The sequence below is a fragment of the Plasmodium yoelii genome, assembly GCF_900002385.2.
Source record: "Plasmodium yoelii strain 17X genome assembly, chromosome: 11".
NCBI classification, from domain to species: Eukaryota; Apicomplexa; class Aconoidasida; order Haemosporida; family Plasmodiidae; genus Plasmodium; species Plasmodium yoelii.
The window spans coordinates 419,262-443,203 of NC_036183.2; the positions used below are offsets into that span (position 1 = coordinate 419,262).

The 23,942-nt window shown below is 23.0% G+C and overlaps 7 protein-coding genes across 7 annotated transcripts; 1 reads left to right on the forward strand and 6 right to left on the reverse strand.

Moving 5' to 3' along the window:
• Positions 1–242: 242 nt before the first annotated feature.
• Positions 243–1,478, reverse strand: PY17X_1107800 (ribosomal protein L4/L1; the record flags this gene model as incomplete). Its single annotated transcript, XM_721734.2, has 1 exon — positions 243–1,478. The coding sequence occupies one exon, from the start codon at positions 1,476–1,478 to the stop codon at positions 243–245; it is 1,236 nt and encodes a 411-aa protein (XP_726827.2).
• A 2,077-nt stretch (positions 1,479–3,555) lies between these two features.
• On the reverse strand, positions 3,556–5,352 carry PY17X_1107900 (subtilisin-like protease 3, putative; the record flags this gene model as incomplete). Its single annotated transcript, XM_022956447.1, has 1 exon — positions 3,556–5,352. The coding sequence occupies one exon, from the start codon at positions 5,350–5,352 to the stop codon at positions 3,556–3,558; it is 1,797 nt and encodes a 598-aa protein (XP_022812354.1).
• A 1,593-nt stretch (positions 5,353–6,945) lies between these two features.
• On the reverse strand, positions 6,946–9,540 carry PY17X_1108000 (uncharacterized protein; the record flags this gene model as incomplete). The annotated part of the gene is made up of 1 exon (XM_719520.3): positions 6,946–9,540. One exon carries the CDS (start codon positions 9,538–9,540, stop codon positions 6,946–6,948), a length of 2,595 nt encoding a protein of 864 aa, XP_724613.3.
• A 939-nt stretch (positions 9,541–10,479) lies between these two features.
• On the reverse strand, positions 10,480–10,938 carry PY17X_1108100 (conserved Plasmodium protein, unknown function; the record flags this gene model as incomplete). The annotated part of the gene is made up of 1 exon (XM_022956448.1): positions 10,480–10,938. One exon carries the CDS (start codon positions 10,936–10,938, stop codon positions 10,480–10,482), a length of 459 nt encoding a protein of 152 aa, XP_022812355.1.
• A 1,333-nt stretch (positions 10,939–12,271) lies between these two features.
• PY17X_1108200 (uncharacterized protein) lies at positions 12,272–14,056 on the reverse strand (the record flags this gene model as incomplete). Its single annotated transcript, XM_719519.2, has 1 exon — positions 12,272–14,056. One exon carries the CDS (start codon positions 14,054–14,056, stop codon positions 12,272–12,274), a length of 1,785 nt encoding a protein of 594 aa, XP_724612.2.
• A 3,324-nt stretch (positions 14,057–17,380) lies between these two features.
• On the forward strand, positions 17,381–19,249 carry PY17X_1108300 (protein CAF40, putative; the record flags this gene model as incomplete). Its single annotated transcript, XM_720451.1, has 1 exon — positions 17,381–19,249. One exon carries the CDS (start codon positions 17,381–17,383, stop codon positions 19,247–19,249), a length of 1,869 nt encoding a protein of 622 aa, XP_725544.1.
• Positions 19,250–20,130: 881 nt separating this feature from the next.
• PY17X_1108400 (uncharacterized protein) lies at positions 20,131–21,693 on the reverse strand (the record flags this gene model as incomplete). Its single annotated transcript, XM_720449.1, has 1 exon — positions 20,131–21,693. The coding sequence occupies one exon, from the start codon at positions 21,691–21,693 to the stop codon at positions 20,131–20,133; it is 1,563 nt and encodes a 520-aa protein (XP_725542.1).
• Between the last annotated feature and the right edge of the window lie 2,249 nt (positions 21,694–23,942).

Here is a 23,942-nt window from a genome sequence, read left to right on the forward strand (position 1 = left end):
CCCCACTCTCTTTTGTTATGTGGGTACCCCTAATAGATTCGTATATATAGATATAATTATTAAGAATAATGTGCTGATCATTTTATACATTGTTTTAAATTTCGGTTTCTTTTTCATGTGTTTTTTTTTTCTTCTGCATTGCCCATTATGCTCTTCAATATTACAGTATGTTCAAGGTTATCATAAAATTTGTGATATATTTCGAAAATATTTAAGACAGAATTTTTTTAACAAAAGTTTGTTTATTCATCACCAGTATTTGTTGTAAGGGCTTTATTTTCATCTTTCTTAGATTTTGCTTTTTTTTCTTCTTTATTTTTTTTTCTTTTTACAGATGTTGCAATTCCATTATAGTATGCATTGTTCAATTTTTGTAATTTTTTCTTTTCTATATTTTTTTTAGTTTTCTTTTCTTTTTTATCTTTTGCATTTTCAGAAATGCTTTTCTTCATTCTTCGAACTGCTAATGATCTTAACAATTTATATGCTGGGTTAAGTCTGCATCTAACAGCAAAATTTGTTAATGAGTTTTTGTTTTGGGTTCTCTTTTTGCATGGGTTCTTTTTATCTAATAAGCTAGCTTGAACTTGATCACTATTAATTATTCTGTATATATCAGCATTATTAACAATTGGTTTAGGTAATATATAATGTTTCTTAGTAACATATTTTTGGAAAGTTTTTCCATAAATAACATCTAATTTTTTAAATGCATCTTCACTCCATATACATAATCTACCAATAGAACCACCTGGAGCTAATTTTAATAAACTTAATTTTTCAACATTACATAAATCTACACCTGGAATATTTCTAAAAGCTTTTTTAATTCCTGAATCTTTGCTATAAATAATAAGTGGTCCATTACTTATTTTATATTTTCTATTTCTCATTTTTCCTTTTCCCGCTCTAATTTTTTTAGATTTAATTAATCTATTAACTTCATCTCTTAATCCTAAGCTTATTAAAAATTTAAGAGCATCTTTTGTTTTTTGCAAACTTTCGATATCATTACTAGCAACTAAAGGAACCTCTTTTAAATTTGATATTCTATGACCCCTTGCCAAAACTAATGAAGTAATACCACTAGCAGCAATAGAAGAGCAAACAGCATATCTTTTTTCTTTTAAATTTATTTTTCTTCCCCATCTTCTCCATATTTTTGTAGGATTAAACATACCACCACCTCTACACATATTACCAAAAGCAGCCTGACCAGCTCGATGTGTACCTCCTCCTGGAACTCTTGGAATTCTAGCTACTGCTCTTCCTGTACCCCATGATTCTGCTGATGTTTCATATCCTGCACCTAATTTCACAGCATATGGATGCCTTGTATTTTTTGACATATTGCTAAAAATATATTCTATTAAATCGTTCCTTATTGGGGTTTGAAAAACAACAGGAATTTCAACTTCCCCAACTACCTTCTTCCCACTGATACTATAAACATTTGCAAGTGGTCTTATAGTTGCCATTTATTTCGATTTTAAATTTAATAAATTATGTTTTTAAAACTGGGGGAAAATATCTGGAGAAAAAAAAAAAAAAAAAAAAAAAATGTCAATTTTTAAAACTGAAAAATATGACTAATTATTTTTGGTAGATGCACATACACAAACCGTATCACTTTAACGTATCACTTTATATGTAGTGGTGATATGGGATAGAGAAAAAGAGAATGTGAATAATGCTATATCGAGACTAAAATAAGAAATTTTATTTTGTCATATTAAGCAAGCTACAACTCTTGTTCGCTCATACCATATTCCCTTTATGTTTCAACAAATATGTATAATGTATATATAATATATATTTTTTTTTTTTTTTTTTTTTTTTTTTTTTTTTTATATACAACAAAATTAAATAAAAACAAGCATAATCGATTTGAGAATATTTATAAACAATTCATAATGTATAAGTTATATATATTATTTCCATTTCTACATTAATAAAAAGCTGGAAAAAAAATCTATAAAATATTATAAATATTTACCTTTTCTTTTTTATTTCTCAAAAGGAGTTTTTATTGTGTTTATAATAAAGTTTCAATTATAACAATATTATTTCCTTTTTTTTTTACAAATTTAAAAAGCATATTTTAAATAAAAAAAAAAAAAAAAAAAAATCTTAATAACTAATGACTACTTTTTTATACTGCGAAATTGCATATATTGTAAATTATATATAATTTAAGAAATATATTTTTTTATATTAATATTACAAGTTTAAAAATACCACATTATTTTTTAATTAATTTGTTCCTTTATTTTACGATACTATTTTGTATGTACATACAAATATACGCACTATTCTTTGTATGTTTAATTGGCAAAAAATAAAAAAATATAATAAAAATGTAATAAAAAATGTAGTGAACAAATTTAATATAATCATAATATATATATGTAAATATTATCATGTAAATATCATGTAAATATTATATGTAAATATGAATAACATTTTAACAATGCCAATAAGCAAGTCGCTATTTATTGTAAGGAAAACATTTTAAGCACTTTTTTTATATAATATAATTTATACTTATTTTTCCAATATAATAAAATTAGTACGCAAAAAAATTAACAGTATGTATATATATATGCACAAGAATAAATGGAAATATAAACCAATTTTTTCTTATTTTATATTTTATGCCTTTTATCCTTTGAAAGGGATGAAAAGGGTTTTCTATTTTCTACAGCTCCTCAAAAATATTCCCCTCTTCTTTCCCCTAATGCTAATAAAACAAAACCCTTTCTTTATTATTACTATGCATATATGAAAAGTTACATATATATTTATTATTATAATATATTATTTGAAAATGCCAAAATATAAACAAAACATTTTTTTTTATAACGAATTTCCTCTATTTTAATTTTCCTGAATTTATGAAAAAATATGTAGTAATTATTTTATTATATACATGTACATATGTATGCTTAAAAAAATGTATTATTTTATTTTGTTTAAAATTGTTATAAGTTATATTTAATTATTATACTAGCCAATTTTTTCACAATAATATCAACTTAAAAAATTTTTAAAAATAAATGAATTAAACCCAACCCTAAAAATATGTATTTCCATTTTACTCTCAATTTTATATTACCTATTTTCCGAGAAGTAAAACACCCTTTCTCCTATTTTCATCATTTTCAACATTTCATCATTTTCATCATTTTCAACCTTTTCATCATTTTCATCATTTTCAACCTTTTCATCATTTTCATCCATTTTCATCATTTTCAACACTTCGATTTATGCTTGTTTGATAAAAATGGCAATCTGTTTATTTCTTCTTCGGCTTTGCTTTTAAAGTTGCACAAAATAATGAACATGTACATTTTAGGATGTATAAATATATCCATCCTTTCTTTTCTTTTTGTCCTGTAATACTCCCGTGGTAGGTAACTATATATTTTGCAAACGGTCCATGCCCATGACATAAAATGGGCAGAGTAAAATAGGCGAAAAAATAGGCGAAAAATGGGCGAAAAAATGGGCAGAAGCATATATTATTGCATAAGGTCATGTATTAAAAATCATTTTTTATTCCACTAGTGTAAGTCCCATTTTCTCTATCATCAGTTTAATAAGCAAATAAACATTTAAATATCCTTCCCACTTAACCTTATTTTTCAACTTAGTTGTTTGTATTATTGAATTTTTAATTAGATCAATAATTTCATTATTATTTAAATTGGGGTTTATTGAAAATAATAATGAAATAACTCCGGTAACAATAGCAGCTGAAAAAGATGAACCACCACTTATAGCATATTGATTATTAATATGCGTCGATAAAATATCATTTCCTTGGGTTCCAAAATTAACATATTTATTACTATAACATGAATCTTTGGATAAAATAATATCATTATTTGAATCCTTATCAATATTAGAAACAACTAATAAATTTGTTAACTTTGCTAAATAAGCGGGTGGATACAATTTCATTAAATTTAGGTTGCACTCTCTATACCCACCACTATCACTATTTCCATCACTGCCACCATCACTATTGCCATCGCTATTAGTATTCGCTTCCGTTTTAGTATTCGCCTCCGTTTTCCTGTCCCCTTTTTGTTTGCTTTCTTGATATTCTTCATCCCCTTTTTGCACGCAATTTCCCGAAGATGTAACGACGATAATTCCTTTTTTTTCCAACTCCTTTAATGCATAATATAAATGGGGATAATTTTTTTTAGTGGAAAAGCTTGCATTAATGATTTTTGCATTTTTTTCTGCACAATAATTAAAACATTCTAATACATCACTTATATTACCAACGTTATTATTATTTAAAGCTTTACAAATTATTAATTTTGCCATTTTATTTATTCCTTGTATTCCCTCTTTCCCATTTATATTAATATTATTTCCATTCCCAGCAATAATTCCAGCTATAAAAGTACCATGACCATGTTCATCTATTGGGTTAGAGACACTAAAAAAATCATATTTATTATCTTGTTTTTTTTTTTGACGATAATTTCCTTCAGTAGATTTCATATCAATTATAGAATCTTTTAAATCTGGATGATTATAATTTATTCCTGTATCTATAATACAAACATTAACATTATGTTTTTCATATAAATTAGACAGTTGGGTTCCTTTAATTAATTCGCTTATATCATTTTGTTCTTCGATAATATTTATTTTTTTATATTTTTTTAAATTTATATTACTATTTTTAAACATAGATGAATTATTTATTTGGAAATTTTTCTTTTTTTCATTAGAATGTAAAGAATAATCATTTTTTGGAATATAATTCTTTAAAAATTTATTATAATAAATTGGTTTAAGCTTATAATCAGCTTCAACATTAATTTTTTTATTATTTTTTAAAGCATATAAACAAAATTTTATTAATAGTTCACTTTTATTTGGGGTTATATCATAAAGATATAAATTAACATGTTCTAATTTTTTTATTTTACCACAATAATTAAGTAGTTTAATAAATTTTTTATTCATAAAACCAGGATAATTTAACATATTATTTTCATTTTTAAAACTTATAATTAATCTATGAATTTTTGGAGATATTTTAAATTTAGTCTTCTTTAAATTTTTATAATAATTTTTCATAATTATTTCATTATTAATAATATCATCATCGGAAAATATATCATATATATTTGTCTTACTATTTTTATTTATTTCTAATTCTTTATTATTTATTTGATTTAAAATTCTTATTTTTCTGTTATTCCTTCCCCATCCTATCTCACTTTTTTTCCTAATCTCAATAATATGTAATGATCTATTATAAATTACATTACAAACATGATATATTAAAGACCATATATGTATATATCGCAAATATTTAACTTTCATTTCGTTCGCAATACAATATAAACACTCAGTTCGTTCGCAATACAATATAAACACTCAGTTCGTTCTAATTATAATATAAACACTCAGTTCATTCTAATTATAAGTTTTATACATACATACACACACAATTAATATGTCTTGGAAGAGAAATATATAATTTATCAAAATATTCACAAATTTATATCATATACAAATGGGGGTATAATACATTTGTGTGTATGTGTGTGCTCAATATATATGGGTCTTTTAAAGGGTATTTTAACTAAAAAAATTAGCTAAAAAATTAGCTAAAAAAATAGCTAAAAAATTAACTAAAAAATTAACTAAAAAATTAATAAAGTATTTATAATGCCGTTATAAATATTTTATTTTTTTTAAATTTAATTAAATTAAATTATTTTTCGAATTTTTATTCTAACAAATATTGTAATTACACCGGTACAAATAGCAGATTTATTCTAAGGTTTTATCATTATATTTTATGGACAATGGAAAATAAACTCACCAAAAATAATAAATTACTACTAATTTATATTTAAAAGAGAAACATTATCTTAATTAATAAGAATTATATAGAATGTATATAATTACCATTACACTGTTAATAAAAATTAAGTAAACAACCAAACAAACAACCAAATATACAACCAAATAAATGTGTATATTAAATCTCTATTGACATGGTGTAATGTGTGAAAAATATATACCCCCAAAAAAAAAATTTATTATTATACATATTCACAATAAAAAATTACACTATATATTAATTGTACTTGTTTTTATTTTTCTAATGTAAATGGAAAAAAAAGAGAAACATTAAATTACATTCTTCAAAAATTGAAAAACTTTTTTACTATTTAATTTTTACATAACATTCAATATCAATTGTCTATTTTCAAATCCCTTTATATATTGTATAAAAAAAAAAAAAAAAAAAAAAAAAAAATTCGAACTAGGAAATTTATTATTATATACATCATTTGTATATTAAAATGAAAATCTTACCACGTTATATGATTATTCTATGTTTGCGTTTTAAAAATGTACATAATATTTCTTTATATCCTTCTACTAATTTTGAGGTATAATTCTTTATATTTATTAAATTTTTTTAAAAACAAAGGAATAAATTAATTATTCATTGTCTATACAATATATATATATATAATTTTGTAAAATTTTTTGGTTGTAAAAAAAAAAAAAAAATTCCCTTAACAATGTCACTCTAAACACTCTCAAATAAAAAGTTTAACAATTTTATCGATTTTCATTATTTTTCATAAACCCACAAAAACATATAAAACAAAATAAAACAAAGTAAAACTTAATATAACAAAATATAACTTAATAAAATTTAGCAAAAAGACGCTAATTAAAAGCATAAGCATGTACAACACGGTTAAACACGAAAATACCCCCAAAAAAAAGAAACGAATAAAATGAACATGTAGTATATTCTCTTTGAATTAAACCCCATCTTAAAGTTTATCTAAGGAAAACCAAGTATCATTTCATCCCATCCAAATATGTATAAATATATATATATACCCTCTCTATATATATACATTACTAAATGTGTTTATTACTTTCACTTTATCTAGAATATCTTCTTGGAATTATTTTGGGACTTTTTTGTGGATTATTATGTGATTTCATTTCATTTCTTTTTAGTATACTATTATTATATTTATTTTTTTTTTCTCTCATAATCCTTTTATTTTTCTTACTGATCTGTCTTTTACTCCTTCTTCTATTTAAATATCTTTTATTTTTTACATCACGATCAAATTTTTTTTTTTTCTGCATATTTCGATTCTTTATATATCTACCTCGTTTATTATCTTCATCTATTCTTCTTCCTCTTCCATTCTTATTATCATAATTATTTTCCTTTAATCGTTTTTTTCGATCTTGATATATATCATCTGCATGCATGTCCATCCATTCAAATGGCTGACTAGCTTCTTCATTATCATTCAAATATAATCCCTCATCATTTTTTCTCCAAGAATTTAAAATTCCGAATTCTCTATTTATATTATTATTATTATTATTGTTATTATTATACTCGGGGTTTAAATTTTTTCCTCTATAACCTTCAAAATCATTATCATATAATTCTTCTATATTCCTTCCATTTTCTGAATAATTTATACCATCGTTTACCATCTGAATGTTATGCGTATTTTGTCTATCTCTTAAATTGTCTTCAGAAAATATAGGATATCTATTGCCATTTCTATTTATCTCAAATTGAGCTCTATGATTTTGATAATTTGCATCTTCTAAATTGTCTACATATTTTGATTTTATTCTATCATCATAATTCATTTGCATAAAAGAGCTATTAGTTGGATTCTTACTTTCAATAACATAAATATCGTTTTCTTTAACACTATATAAATCTTTGGAAGTCTCACCTTCAAATTCATTTTCATCCTCTAATAACGGCTCATCTTCAAGCCCATTTTCATCCTCTAATAACTGCTCACTCTTATTATTGCTATAGGAATCCTCACTATAGTCATCCAACTCATTCAAAGTACTCAATACATCTTCACCAGAACCACCTTCACCAGAACCACCTTCACCAGAACCACCTTCACCAGAACCACCTTCACCAGAACCACCTTCACCAGAACCACCTTCACCAGAACCACCTTCACCAGAACCACCTTCATCAGAACCACCTTCACCAGAACCATCTTCATCATAGTATATATCAGTAGAGGAATCGGTCTGTGGTTCTATCTCACCATCTTCCTGACCCTCTAAAACAGATGTTTTATTCGTGGGCTCATTCGGTGTTACATCTTCATATTTTTGAACAAAATCAGAGTAAATTATTCCCCTATTTAATAAAATATGAATAAATCTATTTATGTCAAAGTTACCTTCAAAAATATTTTCTGTTTTTAATTCTGGCGTTTCTTTCGATAGTATTGAATAGCTTAATATATTTCGTAACTCTTTAATAGATATATTGGGATATATATTTAGAATGATTGTTATTATATTTATAAAAAATGCTGAACTATATCTAATTTCATAATCTAACATATCATGGTCATCTCCTTTTTTTAAACTACTATTTATACTGTCCAAAAAAAAAACATTTTCAAATTTTTCAAATTTTTCAAAATGTTCAAAATCTTCAAAAAATGGAAATGGATATATTACAGAATTGTCTCCATGAGACTTTTCATTAAATAGTTTTTTCGATGGTAAAACTACGAATATTTCCGATTTTTTTAAATCTTCTATAATTTGCATTAATTGTTCATTTTTTTCATTTATATTATAATCTATATGAATTATTTTTACATTTTTTGTTTTACAATATTCTAGACATTTAATTACAGGAATTATATTCGAATCATTTTTTTTTTCCTTACTATTATCAAATGTTTTGCATATTTCTACATTTATACCACTCTTTTGTAAATCCACATTTTTTTCATATTTTTTTTCTATCAATTTTAATGTATCGCCTTGGATTTTTGATCTATCTTCATATTTTTCATACCCATTATGATTCTCCAAAAATGTAGACTCACATTCAGAATTACTATCTTCATCACAATTTTCGCTATTTACTCCCAAATTAAATGAATCAGGTTTTTTATAATTTATATTAACTGAATGATATGTATAACTATTATATGTGCTAATATCATGATTTAAAAAATAGTTAATTAACTCATCCTTAATATTTAATCCAGTGTCTATTAAGCATACTGATGTTATATTAATTGGTAAACCATTGTTTCTCATAAATTCAAAAATATCATTTATTTTATTAAAATTATCATATCTTCCATAGTTCATGGATTTGTTTATACGATTTTTCTTATTTCCATAAAAAAAATTCAAAACAAATTTATACACCCTTTGAAACATATTATCATCAACGCTTTGTGTATCACTATTTTCTTTAATTTCAGCATCCTTATCATTTTTCAAGTTTGTTTCAACAAAGTTAAGATTCTTAAGAGTTATATCGTCGCGTCTAAAAATATCTTTGGATACAAAATTATTCAAATATTCATAAAGAATTCTATTACTAATAGTATGGGATTTTTGTTGGGTGCACATATAAGGAAACTTTTCCTTAACTAATAAAATAATAAGATTGTAAAATATCGCTACAACCGCGATATATTTGAATTTTCCATTTAATAGGACCATTATTCCTAATAAATGTTTATATTAATTATTTAAAAAAAAAAAAATTATCATATCAATCCTTTGGAAAAAGTTAAATATTACATATGCTAACAAGTTTTATTTTTTACAAAAACTTATATTTTTTGAATATATAGAAATAAAAAATTGACCATATTATATATTTATGGAAATATTACATGATAAGACAAAATGTAAACAATGATTATCATTTTCTTTTTTTTTTTTCATAAGAATAATATACCATTAACCTTATTATAACTAATATATTTTTTGTTTGGACAATTTTACAACGTTGTAACATAAACTTTTTATATATAGCCAAATTTTCCATTACATTTTGGCTGTTTTTTTTTGTTAATAAAAAAAAAATACATATATACATATAACTAGCTAAAATAAAACATCATTTAGCTAGCTCAAACTACTAGACGCTTAAATTTTATTTCTTTCATATTCTTATATATAAAAATATTCCTTTTAATTTGTATGTATACCACTGTGATGTTTTATGAAAAGATATGTTGTCTCACTTTATATAATTTACTGTTCCTCGATATAGACATATATATGCATAATGAATAAGAGAAAACTTTAATTTAACTCAAAGTATGAACTAAAGAAAAGCTAACTTTTTACAATGAGGGAAAATGCACACACACAAAAAGATAAATTGATATTAATTTTTTTAATATATTTTGTTACATTGCATTAACAGCAAAAAAGATTAAAAAAGATTAAAAAAAGTTAAAAAAGATTAAAAAAAGTTAAAAAATATTAAAAAAGTTAAAAAAAGTTAAAAAATATTAAAAAATAAAATTTTTTTTTTTTTTTAATTTTAAAAAATTAATATTAAAGTTGTATATAAGTAGAATGCTCGAAATATATAATTTATAAGAAATAAAATGTTGATATTTTTTTATGTTTCTGAAATTTGTAAACCTATAAAATTCTGACTCTCTGATCAAATTCTATGCATACATCATTGTCTATAAGTACTTTTAAAATTCTCTTTAAATATTTTATATTTGTATTTTCATTAATAGTAAAAATAACAGTTTTGAGATAATTCAAATAGATATAACTACCAGACTCTTTGACAATTATTGATAAGTCTTGATCATATATAATTTTATCAAAAATATTTTTTATATTATTTTTTTTTGAAGTTATTAGTAAAATATAAGAAGGTAAATCTTTAATACTGATATTGCTATTAATTATGTCGAAAATTATACTACTTACACATTTATCAACATATTGTATGTTTTCTCCTTTTGTCTCTCCACGCTCAGACACATTATTACTTGGCTTTATAAAATTAAAATTAAACTGTAAACTGTTCATAAAAAAAAATAAGGATATTAGGAATAAAAAAAAATAACGAAACTGGCACTTCATAATATAAAATGGATATTTAAAGATTATCGAAATAAAAGTGTATTGTTTTTTTTTTTAGAAAATATATGTCAATGTGCATTTATTATTATGCATATATTTATACATGCATATACTCGTGTGTGATAGACATATTTTTATTTAAATAAATTTAATGAGCTTAATTTTTATTTTAATTTACATTTGCATTCTAGTTTTACACTTTTAAACATTGCACTTATCAAATTTGGTGGATGTAGGTACAAAAGTTATATGCATATATATATATATATATATATATATTTTTTTTTTTTTCAATAATAAAAATTAGTGTTTAAAAAATAACGCCAAAATTAGGAAATGGCCACAATATAGAATATACATATATATATGCATACAATTTTAATTAAAATAAAAAAATCGTACATATAATTAATATGAATGTACCATGTGTACATTATATTTGTACATAAGGAGCATGAAAGACATTAAATTTTTCGAGCATGCAAACACACACTTTTTTAATTTTACAAATTTTTTAGACTTTTTGAAAAGTTACACTCATATTGATATTTATTAAAAATAATAATATAACAATTTCTATCACATCATTTGTGAAAATAAATAGGATGTGCATTATGTTATTCCAAAAAGAGATGGTATTAATATGAAAGTAAAAAGAGGGAATAATTTTTGAAGTAATAAACTTTTCCAATTAACATCAAGAAAAACAATGACGTGCACCAAATGAAACATATGCTGGTGTAATGCACCAAATGAAACATATGTTGGTGTAACGCACCAAATGAAACATATGCTGGTGTAATGCACCAAATGAAACATATGCTGGTGTAACGCACCAAATGTCGAAAAGAGTTATTATATTTATACTATAGAAATATAAATTGGAAAAGGTAATAAACTATTTTATAATTTTTCAAAGTTATCTACATAAAATTTTAAACAAGTATAATTTAAATAATACATAGTATACCATGTAAAATGAATACGGAAAAGTGATGTATATATATATATATATATATATATTTTTATGAACTGAAATAGACTATTAAAAACTAATTACAATATGCGTGCATATGTGAGCGCATACTATTAAATCATTTTCATACATGAAAAAAAAAGTTGAAAAAAAAGTTGAAAAAAAATACATAAATAAACAAATGTGTATACAAATGAAAAATAAAATTTTGAAATGTGTTTTGTCCACACTTATGTGACTCGATTTCCAACAGATATACTACATTCTTCATGTCGATTTCACACTATATAATATTTTGTGCGCATTTTGGCTGTCCTCTCCGAGTCGCTGATTATCTACTCTTGAATTTTCTAACTTCTAGTTCCTTTTTTTGTTTTTCCATATGCTAATACCTTGAAATCTTATGTACGAGTTCTTTGAAGATATGGCATTTTTTACGGCCTTCAATATATCTATATAACCACCCCATGCAATTTTATTTTTATGGGAAGATAATTTTACAACTGAATTTTTTAAAATACTTACAACTTGTTTATATGTTAACTCTGGATTTATTGATAAAATAATCGAAGCAATTCCAGCAACATGAGGAGCAGCCATAGATGTTCCACTTAATTCAAGATATGAACCCCGAGTAGCAGTAGAATAAATATTTGCACCTGGTGCTGAAACTTGACAATAAATATCACTATAAAAAGAGTTTATTGAAACATCATACTCGCCATTTTTTTTCTTTTTTAAGTTTGCAACAACAACCACATTGTCATATTGTGTTGAAAGTACTGATGGGTATTTAGAATTAACAGATAAATCACATCTAGTTATATCTGGAATAGAAGATGTAGGATGTGAACAGTTACTTGACGAAACAACAAATAAAATTCCTAATCTTCCTAAATATTCTATAGTTGAACTAAATACAGTACTATATTCATCAAAAGAAAAACTTCCATTAATAATATTAGCCTTATTATTAATACAATAATCAATACATTTAAATATATTACCTAATCTACCTAATTTTTTATCATCTAAAGCTTTACAAATAACTAGCTTAGAATTAGTATTTACTCCAACAACACCAATAGAATTATTTCCAATTGCTGAAATTATTCCTGCAACATGAGTTCCATGATTATGATCATCCCATGGATCTCCAGTATTGTTTACATAATTCGCACCATATATATCATCAATGATTCCATTATTATCATCATCTACACCTGGTTTTCCATTTAACTCTTTTAAATTTACATATATATTGCCTTTTAAATCTGGATGATTATAATCTATACCACTATCTATTACACATACTTTTGTTGTTTCGACTGAATTAGTTGTTATCATTTCTTGAGCATCATCTAAACGGGCTAGATCTAAACCCCATTGCAAATTTCTATATTCATCGTTAAAATATGATTTTTTATCTGAATTTTTAGATTTTTCTAATTTATTATTTATTTTTTCATATGTGTTATTTTCTACTTCTAACATATTTGATTGTATCTTTTTAAAATTTATAGATGTATCTCCTCTTTTTACTGCATCTTTTATTATGTCTACATATATAGAATCAGCTCCTACTAATTCATCAGATTCTACATGAGCTCCTTTTTTTTTTAATAATGTTATATAGGTTTCTAATTCTTTATCTGTCATATCTGAATTTAATTCTATTATCATGGATTTTATATTTTTTAAATTTACAATTTCTCCTTTACTTTGAATAAATGACATAAAATCTTCTTGAATAATTGATTCCTCAAAAAATGATGGAGTAGTTGCATGATTTTCACTAACAATTAATCTTAAAGATTTATTTTTTTTTTCATTTAATAAATCTTTTTCTAATATTTTTTTTTTAGAATGTTTTTCTTCTTCTTCAGCTTTTTTCTTTTCCATTTCTATTTTGTTTAATTCTTCTTTTGGTGCATCCTCATCTGGATTATATGCATCTCCATCTGGTTCAACATCATCAATTGTCATGTTACTATTTTCTAAAATTGCATCAACTTTTTCTAAAAAACGCAAATCTTCTATTATTTTCTGTACATCTTTTTCTTTATTCATTAAATCATTATGTGCCGATATTGTGCACAAAGCCAAGCTTACGACACAACCATAGATAAAAAATCTTCGCATTTTTGAAAATCCCATTTTTTATTTGTACGAAAAATAGCTGTTTAAAAAAAAAATCTAGCCAAATTAATTTGACGGAAAAATTATGACCAGTACAGGCAATTTTGGGGTTATTCGAAATGGAAAAAAAAAAATATATATATCAAGTGACAAACTTGTCTTAAAAATGATTAAACAGTAATGAGTAAAATGAATATATTAAAAAAGAGCATATACTATTAATTGAAAATAAATATATATCAAATTTAATTAGTTTATAAAAGTCGAATTTTAAATATTTTATTATGTATGTTTTTTTTTTTTTAATTTGGGTATGAAAAAAAATATAATAATAAAACAAAAGATAAAAAATTTGTAGAGTTATGTATTATCTATAATGTGAAATTTCACAATTGTGATGTGACATAAACTCTTTTACACATAACTGTTCAAAAAAAAATGTCTTCACAATATTGTCTTTATTGTTTGTAGAGAAAATCAATTAATAATTAACAAGTACAATATATGTAATATATATATATATATAAATGAATAAATACATTGAATTAAATTTTTTATAAATAAAAGTAAAATAATTTGGATCATCAAAAAAGTTATTTTGGTTTTTAAATATCACAATGGTTCTAATAAAAAATAGACCTATTAAATATTAAGTTCAAAGAATAAAGAGAAGGTAAACAAATTTATTACAATTTTATAAAAATCATTTTGTTTTCAATATAATTTTATTTTATTTTTTAATCCACTTGATTTTATTTTATTTTATTTTTTTTTTTAGTTTTATTTATTTTGTTTCCTTTTTGGTACGAAACACCTGGAACATTGGAAATTTTTTATTTCACGTGCTCTATAAAAAAAAAAATAAAAAAAAAAATAAAAAAAAAAATAAAAATAATAAATAAATGCACTTTCTACATTTATACCCCTCTTTAATATTTTTTGTTTATTTTTTATAGTGCTTTATTTTTTCCTTTTATGAATATTGTATACTCATAAATTTAAAAATAAAATAAATTTGTCTTATTACGTTGAATTAATTTACAAACAATTTAATGTCTAAACTCTAGTGCACATATTACTGTGTAATTTTAAGATATTATTATAACGGTATGTGGGAATAAAATGGGAAATTTTTATTAAAAAAAAATAATTTTTTTTGATTTTTCTTAAAAAAAAATAATTTTTTTGATTTTTCTTAAAACAAATGTTTATATTTTCTTCTATTTAATGTGTGTTATATATTTGATTATTCTTTAAACAATCTTCCATTGTTTTTTTCGATTTTTTTTCGAATTTTTTTTGAATTTTTTTTGAATTTTTTAAAATTTCCTATCTATTTTATTTCCCACTCAAGAGTGATCAAATATGTATTACATATATATATACATATATATATGATTATATGCACATTTTTACCGCCCTAAATTTGTTTACACAAATTAATGGGAAACAATATTTAAAACCAATTTGATTGGTAAACATTTGTGTGAATTTAAATAAGATTTTCAAAATAGGGAAATTATTTTTTCTCTTTTTATTCGATTTTGTACCCCTTTTTGTTATGATTTTCTTTATTTTTAAAAAAACAAATTTAATTTTTATAATACATCATTTATTTTTACATTAAAAAAATAACAAAATATTTCAAAGTTATAAATTTTTTTTTTTTAAATAAATAAAATCACAATTAATTCACACTGTCTATTTTTGCTAATAGAAATATATATTAAAACTATAATATTATTAATGATTTTTTTTTGTCTTTTTTACAATTTAGTTGTAATCAAAACAAGAAAATAATAAACTTATTATCGTAAATTCAAATATGAACAATTTTTTTCACAAAATTTAGTTAACATCAAATAAAAAAAAATACAATTATTTAAAAAAAGGCAAATAAAACAATATACTATACTAATAACACACATGAATATGCATATATATATAATATATATACATATAATATATATACATATAATATATATACATATAATATATATACATATAATATATATACATACTAAGATAATGCTATATTTTTGTCGGCTTTCAAAATGACCAATTTAATATTTTGTTAATTTATTTAAAGGGGTTTTGCATATATACAGTTATAAAAATGATATACAAAATGAGAAGACGACCAAATTGAAAGTTCTAAAAAAAAAATATCATAAAATAAAAAATGTTGGGGAAAAGTAGTTTTCATTTCCATAAGGTATAAAATGTACATAACAAAATTATGGGAAATTCGCAATTAAATTTTGTTAAAATAAAGCAACATCACTTGTACTATTCGTTTTTTTCGCTATCCCTTGTATTGTGCTTATATGTTTATAATCTCTAATTTGGGAATTTTACGAATTTTGCAATTTTTCACTAACCTTTCCCTTTTCCCACTTTATTTTTTCCCTTTTCCCACTTTATTTTTTTTCACGTTTTCTTAATATAAAGGCAACAAATTTGCCAATTGAATAAAACAATTTTTGATATAAAGAAAATACATGAAAACACCAAAAATAATTGACTATTAGCTGTTAATATATTTTGTACAATATATACACATATTTATATTATATGAATGTACGCAAATATCATATTTTTAAATTCATGCACATATAATTTTATATATCGTGGCTCATAAATAACATAATAATATATTTATTAAAACCATGTATTTATTTATTATGAAAAAAATTTCCCTAAATTCAAAAATAGCAAGAATTAAAATATATGTATTATTATATTCTATATGCAATTGTACAAATATAAAAATAAAGTAATTGAAAAAAATAGTATACAAAAAAAATGAGCAAAATTTATAAAATATAAAAAAAAAAGAAAATGTATAAATAACCATTTAAAATAGCTAAAATGAATGAAATAAAAAAAACAAAAAAACAAAAAAACTTATATCTCCATAGTAATTAAGATTATAAAATACCATAAGCATATATGCATGTTTGTATACATTTTTTAAATTAACAAATTGTTTTACATTATATTAAATAAGCTACTATATCTCATATATATTATATGTTCATACATACATACATACAAGATACTTCCAACAAATTGGATAACAGTAACAATATAATATGTTACTCCATGAAATCTAATTCATCAAATTGTAATTATTATTGGGAATAAAATTAATTGAATTTTTCAGTACATAATATATTTCTAAAAAATTTGATTAACATTTTTTTTGTTTTTCTCTCCCTTAGTGCTTTTTTTTGCTTTTCTTCTCATTAACCTTTTTTTTTTGCCATTCTCTCCCGTAGTGCTTTTTTTTTATTCAACTTGGAAAATATTGGATATTTAAAAAATATGATGAATGACAATGGTTTAAATAACCATAAAATGAACAACACAAATAATTCTGGTATTGGAAATAATAGAAATATAATGTTTCAGAATCGTGGAGGAATTAATCAAAACTCTTCAAACCCCAATATTTCAATTGGGGCATCAAATAATATACATCATATAACAACACAAGGAAATACAAACAATAATATGATTGGGCAAGGAATTAACAATTATAATGTTAGTAGTGTTAATATACACAGTATGGGAAACAATATTGGAATGAATCATACAAAAATGAATAATAATAATAATAATGGTAATACTAATAATGGGAATAATAATATAAATAATGGAGAAATGGGAATGACAAATAATTTTAACAATGTTCATGCAAATCCAGGATCTTCTATTCGTGTTGCACCAAATGATGATGAAGAAAAAAAAAAAATATATCAATTAATATTTGACTTATGTTTTTCTGAAAAAAGAGAAAGTGCATTATTAGAACTATCACGAAAAAGAGAAAAATATCATGATATTGCACCAGTATTATGGAATTCTTTTGGAACTATAACTACCTTATTACAAGAAATTGTGTCGATATATCCACAATTATCTCCACCTTTATTAACAACATCCTCATCAAATCGAGTTTGTAATTCATTAGCTTTGTTACAATGTGTTGCTTCACATCCAGAAACAAAACAACATTTTTTAAATGCACATATTCCACTATTTTTATATCCATTTTTAAATGCAGAATCAAAAAATAGACCATTTGAATATTTACGTCTAACGTCTCTTGGTGTTATTGGTGCATTAGTTAAGGTCGATAACCCCGATGTAATCAATTTTTTATTACAAACTGAAATTATACCCTTATGTTTACGAATCATGGAAACTGGAAGTGAGCTATCTAAAACTGTTGCAACATTTATTGTTCAAAAAATATTAATAGATGAATTAGGATTAAATTATATATGTGCAACTCCTGAAAGATTTTATGCTGTATCAACAGTTTTATCAAACATGGTTAATGCACTAATTGAAAATCCATCATCAAGATTATTAAAACATATAGTTCGTTGTTATTTAAGATTATCAGAAAATCCAAGAGCTTTAGAAGCATTAAAATGTTGTTTACCTGATTCTTTGAAACATGTAAATAAAGCTTTTATTCCATGTCTTAAAGAAGATCCATATACAAAAAAATGGTTAATTCAATTATTATATAATATTAACAATTCTGAACAAACACAAAATGTTCCAAATCATATTAATGCACTAAATAATATTCATATTCATCATGTCGGACCACAAACTATCTCGACCCCTCATCCTGTAAACTCAAATAACCATATCAATACATTACCAAAAAATAACTATAATAATATTCCACCAAATATTAATGATACTATAATCCAAGAAAATAATAACAATGTCAAAAATAGTAATGTAGGAAATAAAAATAATCCCAATAATTATAAGGACCAAACTAATACATCTAATGTCGGTGCAAATTCGAGTAATAATAATAACAACATTTCGAACGTAGCTAATAAGCCAAATCATTCAAAATCAGAAGCAAGCAATATAACACCCACTATGCTTTCAAATAATAATCAACATAACACAAATTCACAAAATACTTCTACACCCAATATTAGTAATAACCCCAAAACGGGTTCTACAAACAATGATAATATAACAAAAAATATTGCCATGTCAGGCAATAATAATACTAGCTCAATTAATGTTGGCAATGTTGAAGCTTCTAATACATCTAACAACGCAGAGATAGAAACAGTTCCAACAAATGCATCTACTAACACACCCTCTACTTCTGCTAATGCAGATACTACTGTGTCTAGTAACAATAATAAATAATATTTTTTTAATTTATATTTGTTAAAAAATATATATAATCGTACAATAAATATAAAATTGCTTTAAATTTTATTTATATTAAAATGATTTTATTACATATTTAGTGAAATTTACTGTTTTGGATGTATGCATGTATGTATGTATTTATGTTTATGTTTTTTTTGTACAATATATTGTCATTTTATATTTTTTTTTTTACTTTCAAACACACTTGGATCTTTTCCTTTATATAATATAAAATGAAGAGTATCAAATGTAATTTTGATGAACCTCGATTTTTTTTTTTTTTTTTTTTTCACCCCTCTCTTGTTTATTTTTATTTCTAATTTTAATATATGTATGTATATATAATTGCTCAAATATACGAGACTCTATAAAATAGGTATTTTATTTTTTCGTTGTTATATCTATTATTTTAAGTGAATATATAAATTAAAAAAATATATGTAGTGCACATATTTTAACTATAGTGTGTGTTAATGAGAAGATCACCATATATATAACCTTACAATATAATATTATGTACAGCTAGCTAAAAAATTAATGAAGCTGAATGGTTGTACACACATATGGTGATCTTCTCATTAACACACGGTGCATTGTGGGGAAATAAAATAAAAAAAAATAAAAAATGAAAAATAAAAAATGGAAAATAAAAAATAAAAAATGAAAAATAAAAAATGGAAAATAAAAAATAAAGTAGGGTAAGCCGAAATAAAGGTAGACAAATATAAGGTTTGCACAAAACATGAATATAACTATTGGTAGCCATCCAAATTATGGAATCAATATTTTATGTAATGTGAATGGTCACGTAAGTTGCACGAAGATGTGAACGTTGAGAAGTGAACATACACAATCGTATAAGTATGGATAAGAAATCATATCACTATAGAGGTAAGCATTTCCTCAATTATAGGGTCGATTTCTTTATTATTTACAACCGAATCACATAAAACTAAAGCAGTTTCAATATCTAAAACTTTTGCTGCAAAAATGATTAAATGAAAATCGGAACATCGTGAATTTCCATTAACACCTCTATTTAATTTACTACTTGAAAAATATTCCTTAACATCATAAACAGTTTGAGGTTTATTTCTATTTTCTCTAGGAAAATGATAATTTTTAAAAATAGATCGTACAACTTTTGGAGCTGAATCATTAACACGTATTATAAGCCAATCAGTGTCAAATTTATTAGTTTCTTTTCCACCTTCTAAAATTTGAGGTAATAGTTCATATTTATTTGGGGTTCTTAATTTTATATGTGATGGATCATCTTGTATTTCATTAATTAAATTATATTTTACTAAACTCATTCCTAAATCAGATACCATAAAAGCATTTGTAATTGGTTCATTATTTAGTGAAGGATCTGGTGATATTGTACATGTAATAAAATTTGATATATTATAATTAGTATAATGTGTATTATTTTTTAAATTAGCTAATTGTAATTTGGCTATATTTAATAATTCATATGAAGTTAAATATTCTTTTCTTGGTAAATGAGTAAAAATAATTCCAATTTTTTCGAGTCCTAATTTTTCTGCAATTAAATCTACATTATTCATGAAATCATCAGGTAATAATCTTACCTTATCTCCTTCACAAAATTGTGGAGGTTCATATATACATTCACAAACAGCTCTTATTCCTAAATTATAATGACTATCTTCTTTATAGTATCCATACATCCATCCAACTCTTTGATCAAGCATATGATTTTCACAATACCAATAATTAACAAAATTTTTTATTTCTTCAACATTCATTAATTCTAAATGATCAACATGTCTATACTCTTGATGTTTTAATGTTACACTTAATGGTATTTTATTTAATTGCCCTTTTACTAAATATACAGATTTATATTCATTATTTAATGGCAAATCTGTTGTATCATATCCTCTTAATTTTAAAAAATAATCGAACGATTTGAAATTTGGTTCATTTTTATTATTTTCACTATTTTCTTTTTTTAGTTTGCTTTCTCCACCATTCAAATTTGTGCTATGCCCATACTTGCTGCCACTATTATAATCATTATTGCTGCGGCTATTGCTATGATCATTATTATTGCTACTATTATTATTGCTGCTATTATTATTGCTGCTATTGTATGCCATGCCTTTTCTCTCTAAACTGTCTTCATCTTTATTGTTAGAATTAGTACAGTTTGTATTTTTTTTATATGTAGGTTTTATTTCACTTTTCAATTCTATAATACATCCATTTTGCATTTTATACTCATCAATAGTTATCCAATCATTATTTAAAGCTTCATTTGAATAACCAAATAAATATATTTCCTGTTTTTCAACTGGCACATTTAAAAGCTCATTAATTTTATTTTTTAAATCAATTAATTTTTTATCTTTTTCTATTTCAATTCTGTATATTCCTGTCGCACATCGCAACCTCACAATTATTTTGTTCATTTTTCGATTTCGTGCGATTCCACCTTTTATCTATATTATTATTTATACTTTATTTTATTTTACTTTTTTTTTTTTTTTTTTTTTTTTTTTTTTAATTCCTTAAGAAAAATGAGAGAATCATTTCATAGCCATACATATAATATGTATGAGTTTATTTATTTGTTTAAACTTAAGGATGAAAAAAAAAAAAAAAAAAAAAATATATATATATAATAAAAAAAAATAAAGTAATAATAATAATATAGCAAACTAAAATACCAGCAATAGTTGCGGTAGTAATAATTTATATAGTATAGTGCACAAAATCTATGGATTATTTTTTTCAATCAAATATATGCTTATATTTTTTTTTTTTCCTTTAAATAATTTAGGATACAAATATTATCTTTTCTTTTTATCGATAACTCCACATTTAAATCTATGTCATATATATATATAATATGTACCTTATTTATTTATTTATTAATAAAATTGTAATAATAATTTACAAGTAAAATATAAAATGTCCATTTTTTTTTATCTCTTAACCACAATGCTACTATTCAAGTATGCTTATTTTTATCATTTTTATTATATCATTTTTATTATATCATTTTTATTATATCATTTTTATTAACCCTTAAATAGTACACTAGTATTAAATTAAAAAAAATAAAACTATAAAATTTAGAAAAATCAAAAAAACAAAATAAAATGCATATCACGCGTTTAGCAATTTATGAACACTCCAAAGGTGTAAAATGAATAGTGAGTAATGAATGAAGCTATGATTGTGTTTTATTCTCCCCCCCTCATTTTAAATAGAATATTATATCCTTATTTTGGTATTTTCATAATTCGATATTTTTTATTTTACGATTTTCCTGACCATATCATCTTCATAATGCAGTCTTAATTATTTTGTTTTATTCATGTATTACTAGCTATTAATTTTATTCCAAAAAAAAAAAATGAGGTACATATATTTACCTATACCATGTGCATATTATTTTCCTTTTTTGAAAGTGTATACTTACTTTGGTATTTTTTTTCATTTCACACACATATTCATGTGTTAAGTCATAAAAACGAGAGAAAAAAGAAATATATTATTTTTCATAAAGGAGTATACATATTAGCATTGTACTGTAGGAACAAATGTAGCGATTTTCATAACTAGCTAGCTATTTTTTTTATGTAATTATATTTATGAACTGTTCATGCGAAAATGGTAAATGTTACAGCTTTTTTCTTAAATTGGCATTCCACAGAGTGTATGTATGTATAGCATAATTCATAATGCTTATATTTTTCAAATGCATGCCATCTTCATATAATATAGCAATTATTTATGTTTAAAAATTAGCCTATATCTCCAAACATTACGAATTTTTAGTTATATAAAATATGTACATAACGAAATTCATAGAAGACATTATGTACTAAATCAATATATGAATATTTCAAAACATTTTTAACTTTTTGTGCATACGTTTATCATATAAAATTTTCTACATTCACAAAAATAGCTTTATAAACAATTGGCTACATAATATATATAGAAAGAAGTTAACATTGAGAGGGTATAAAGTTATTGTCCGAATTTAATTAGCCAAATTTTAATTATTTTTTTTTTTAACAATTTTTATTTTTTTTAACAATTTTTATTTTTTTTAACAATTTTTATTTTTTTTAATAATTTTTATTTTTTTTTTCATTACACAACCTTTTTCTTTATTTTTTATATATGTAGATATATATTATACACATAAAAAAGTATATAAATATCCCTCATAGTTTATTTTGTCAAAAAAAAAAAACTGCTATTCACAAAAAATAATTAAAGGGATGAAATAAAAGGGGGAAGGAAAGGTATTAAAATAAAATAAAAAAATATGTATATACTTTTACAAATTCTTTTAAATTTTACGGAATTTACAAAATTTATTAAATGCAAAACGGAAAAATAAATGCTAAAAATGCATAAAAGGGAATTAAATAAAGTGAAAAATAAAAAAATAAAAAAATATACAAATATACAAATTTACTTTTTTTTTTTTTTTTACTTTTTTTAATTCTTTATCAAGTATCTATAAAACAAATATCGATGTATCTATATCTATGCAATTAATGTAATAGTTTGTATGCTGAATATGTCATTTGCGTTAATATTATTGTTATATGGTAAAGCTTTTATAATTATATATATATATATATATATATATATATGTATGTATTATAATTATATACACTACAAGTATGTATATATA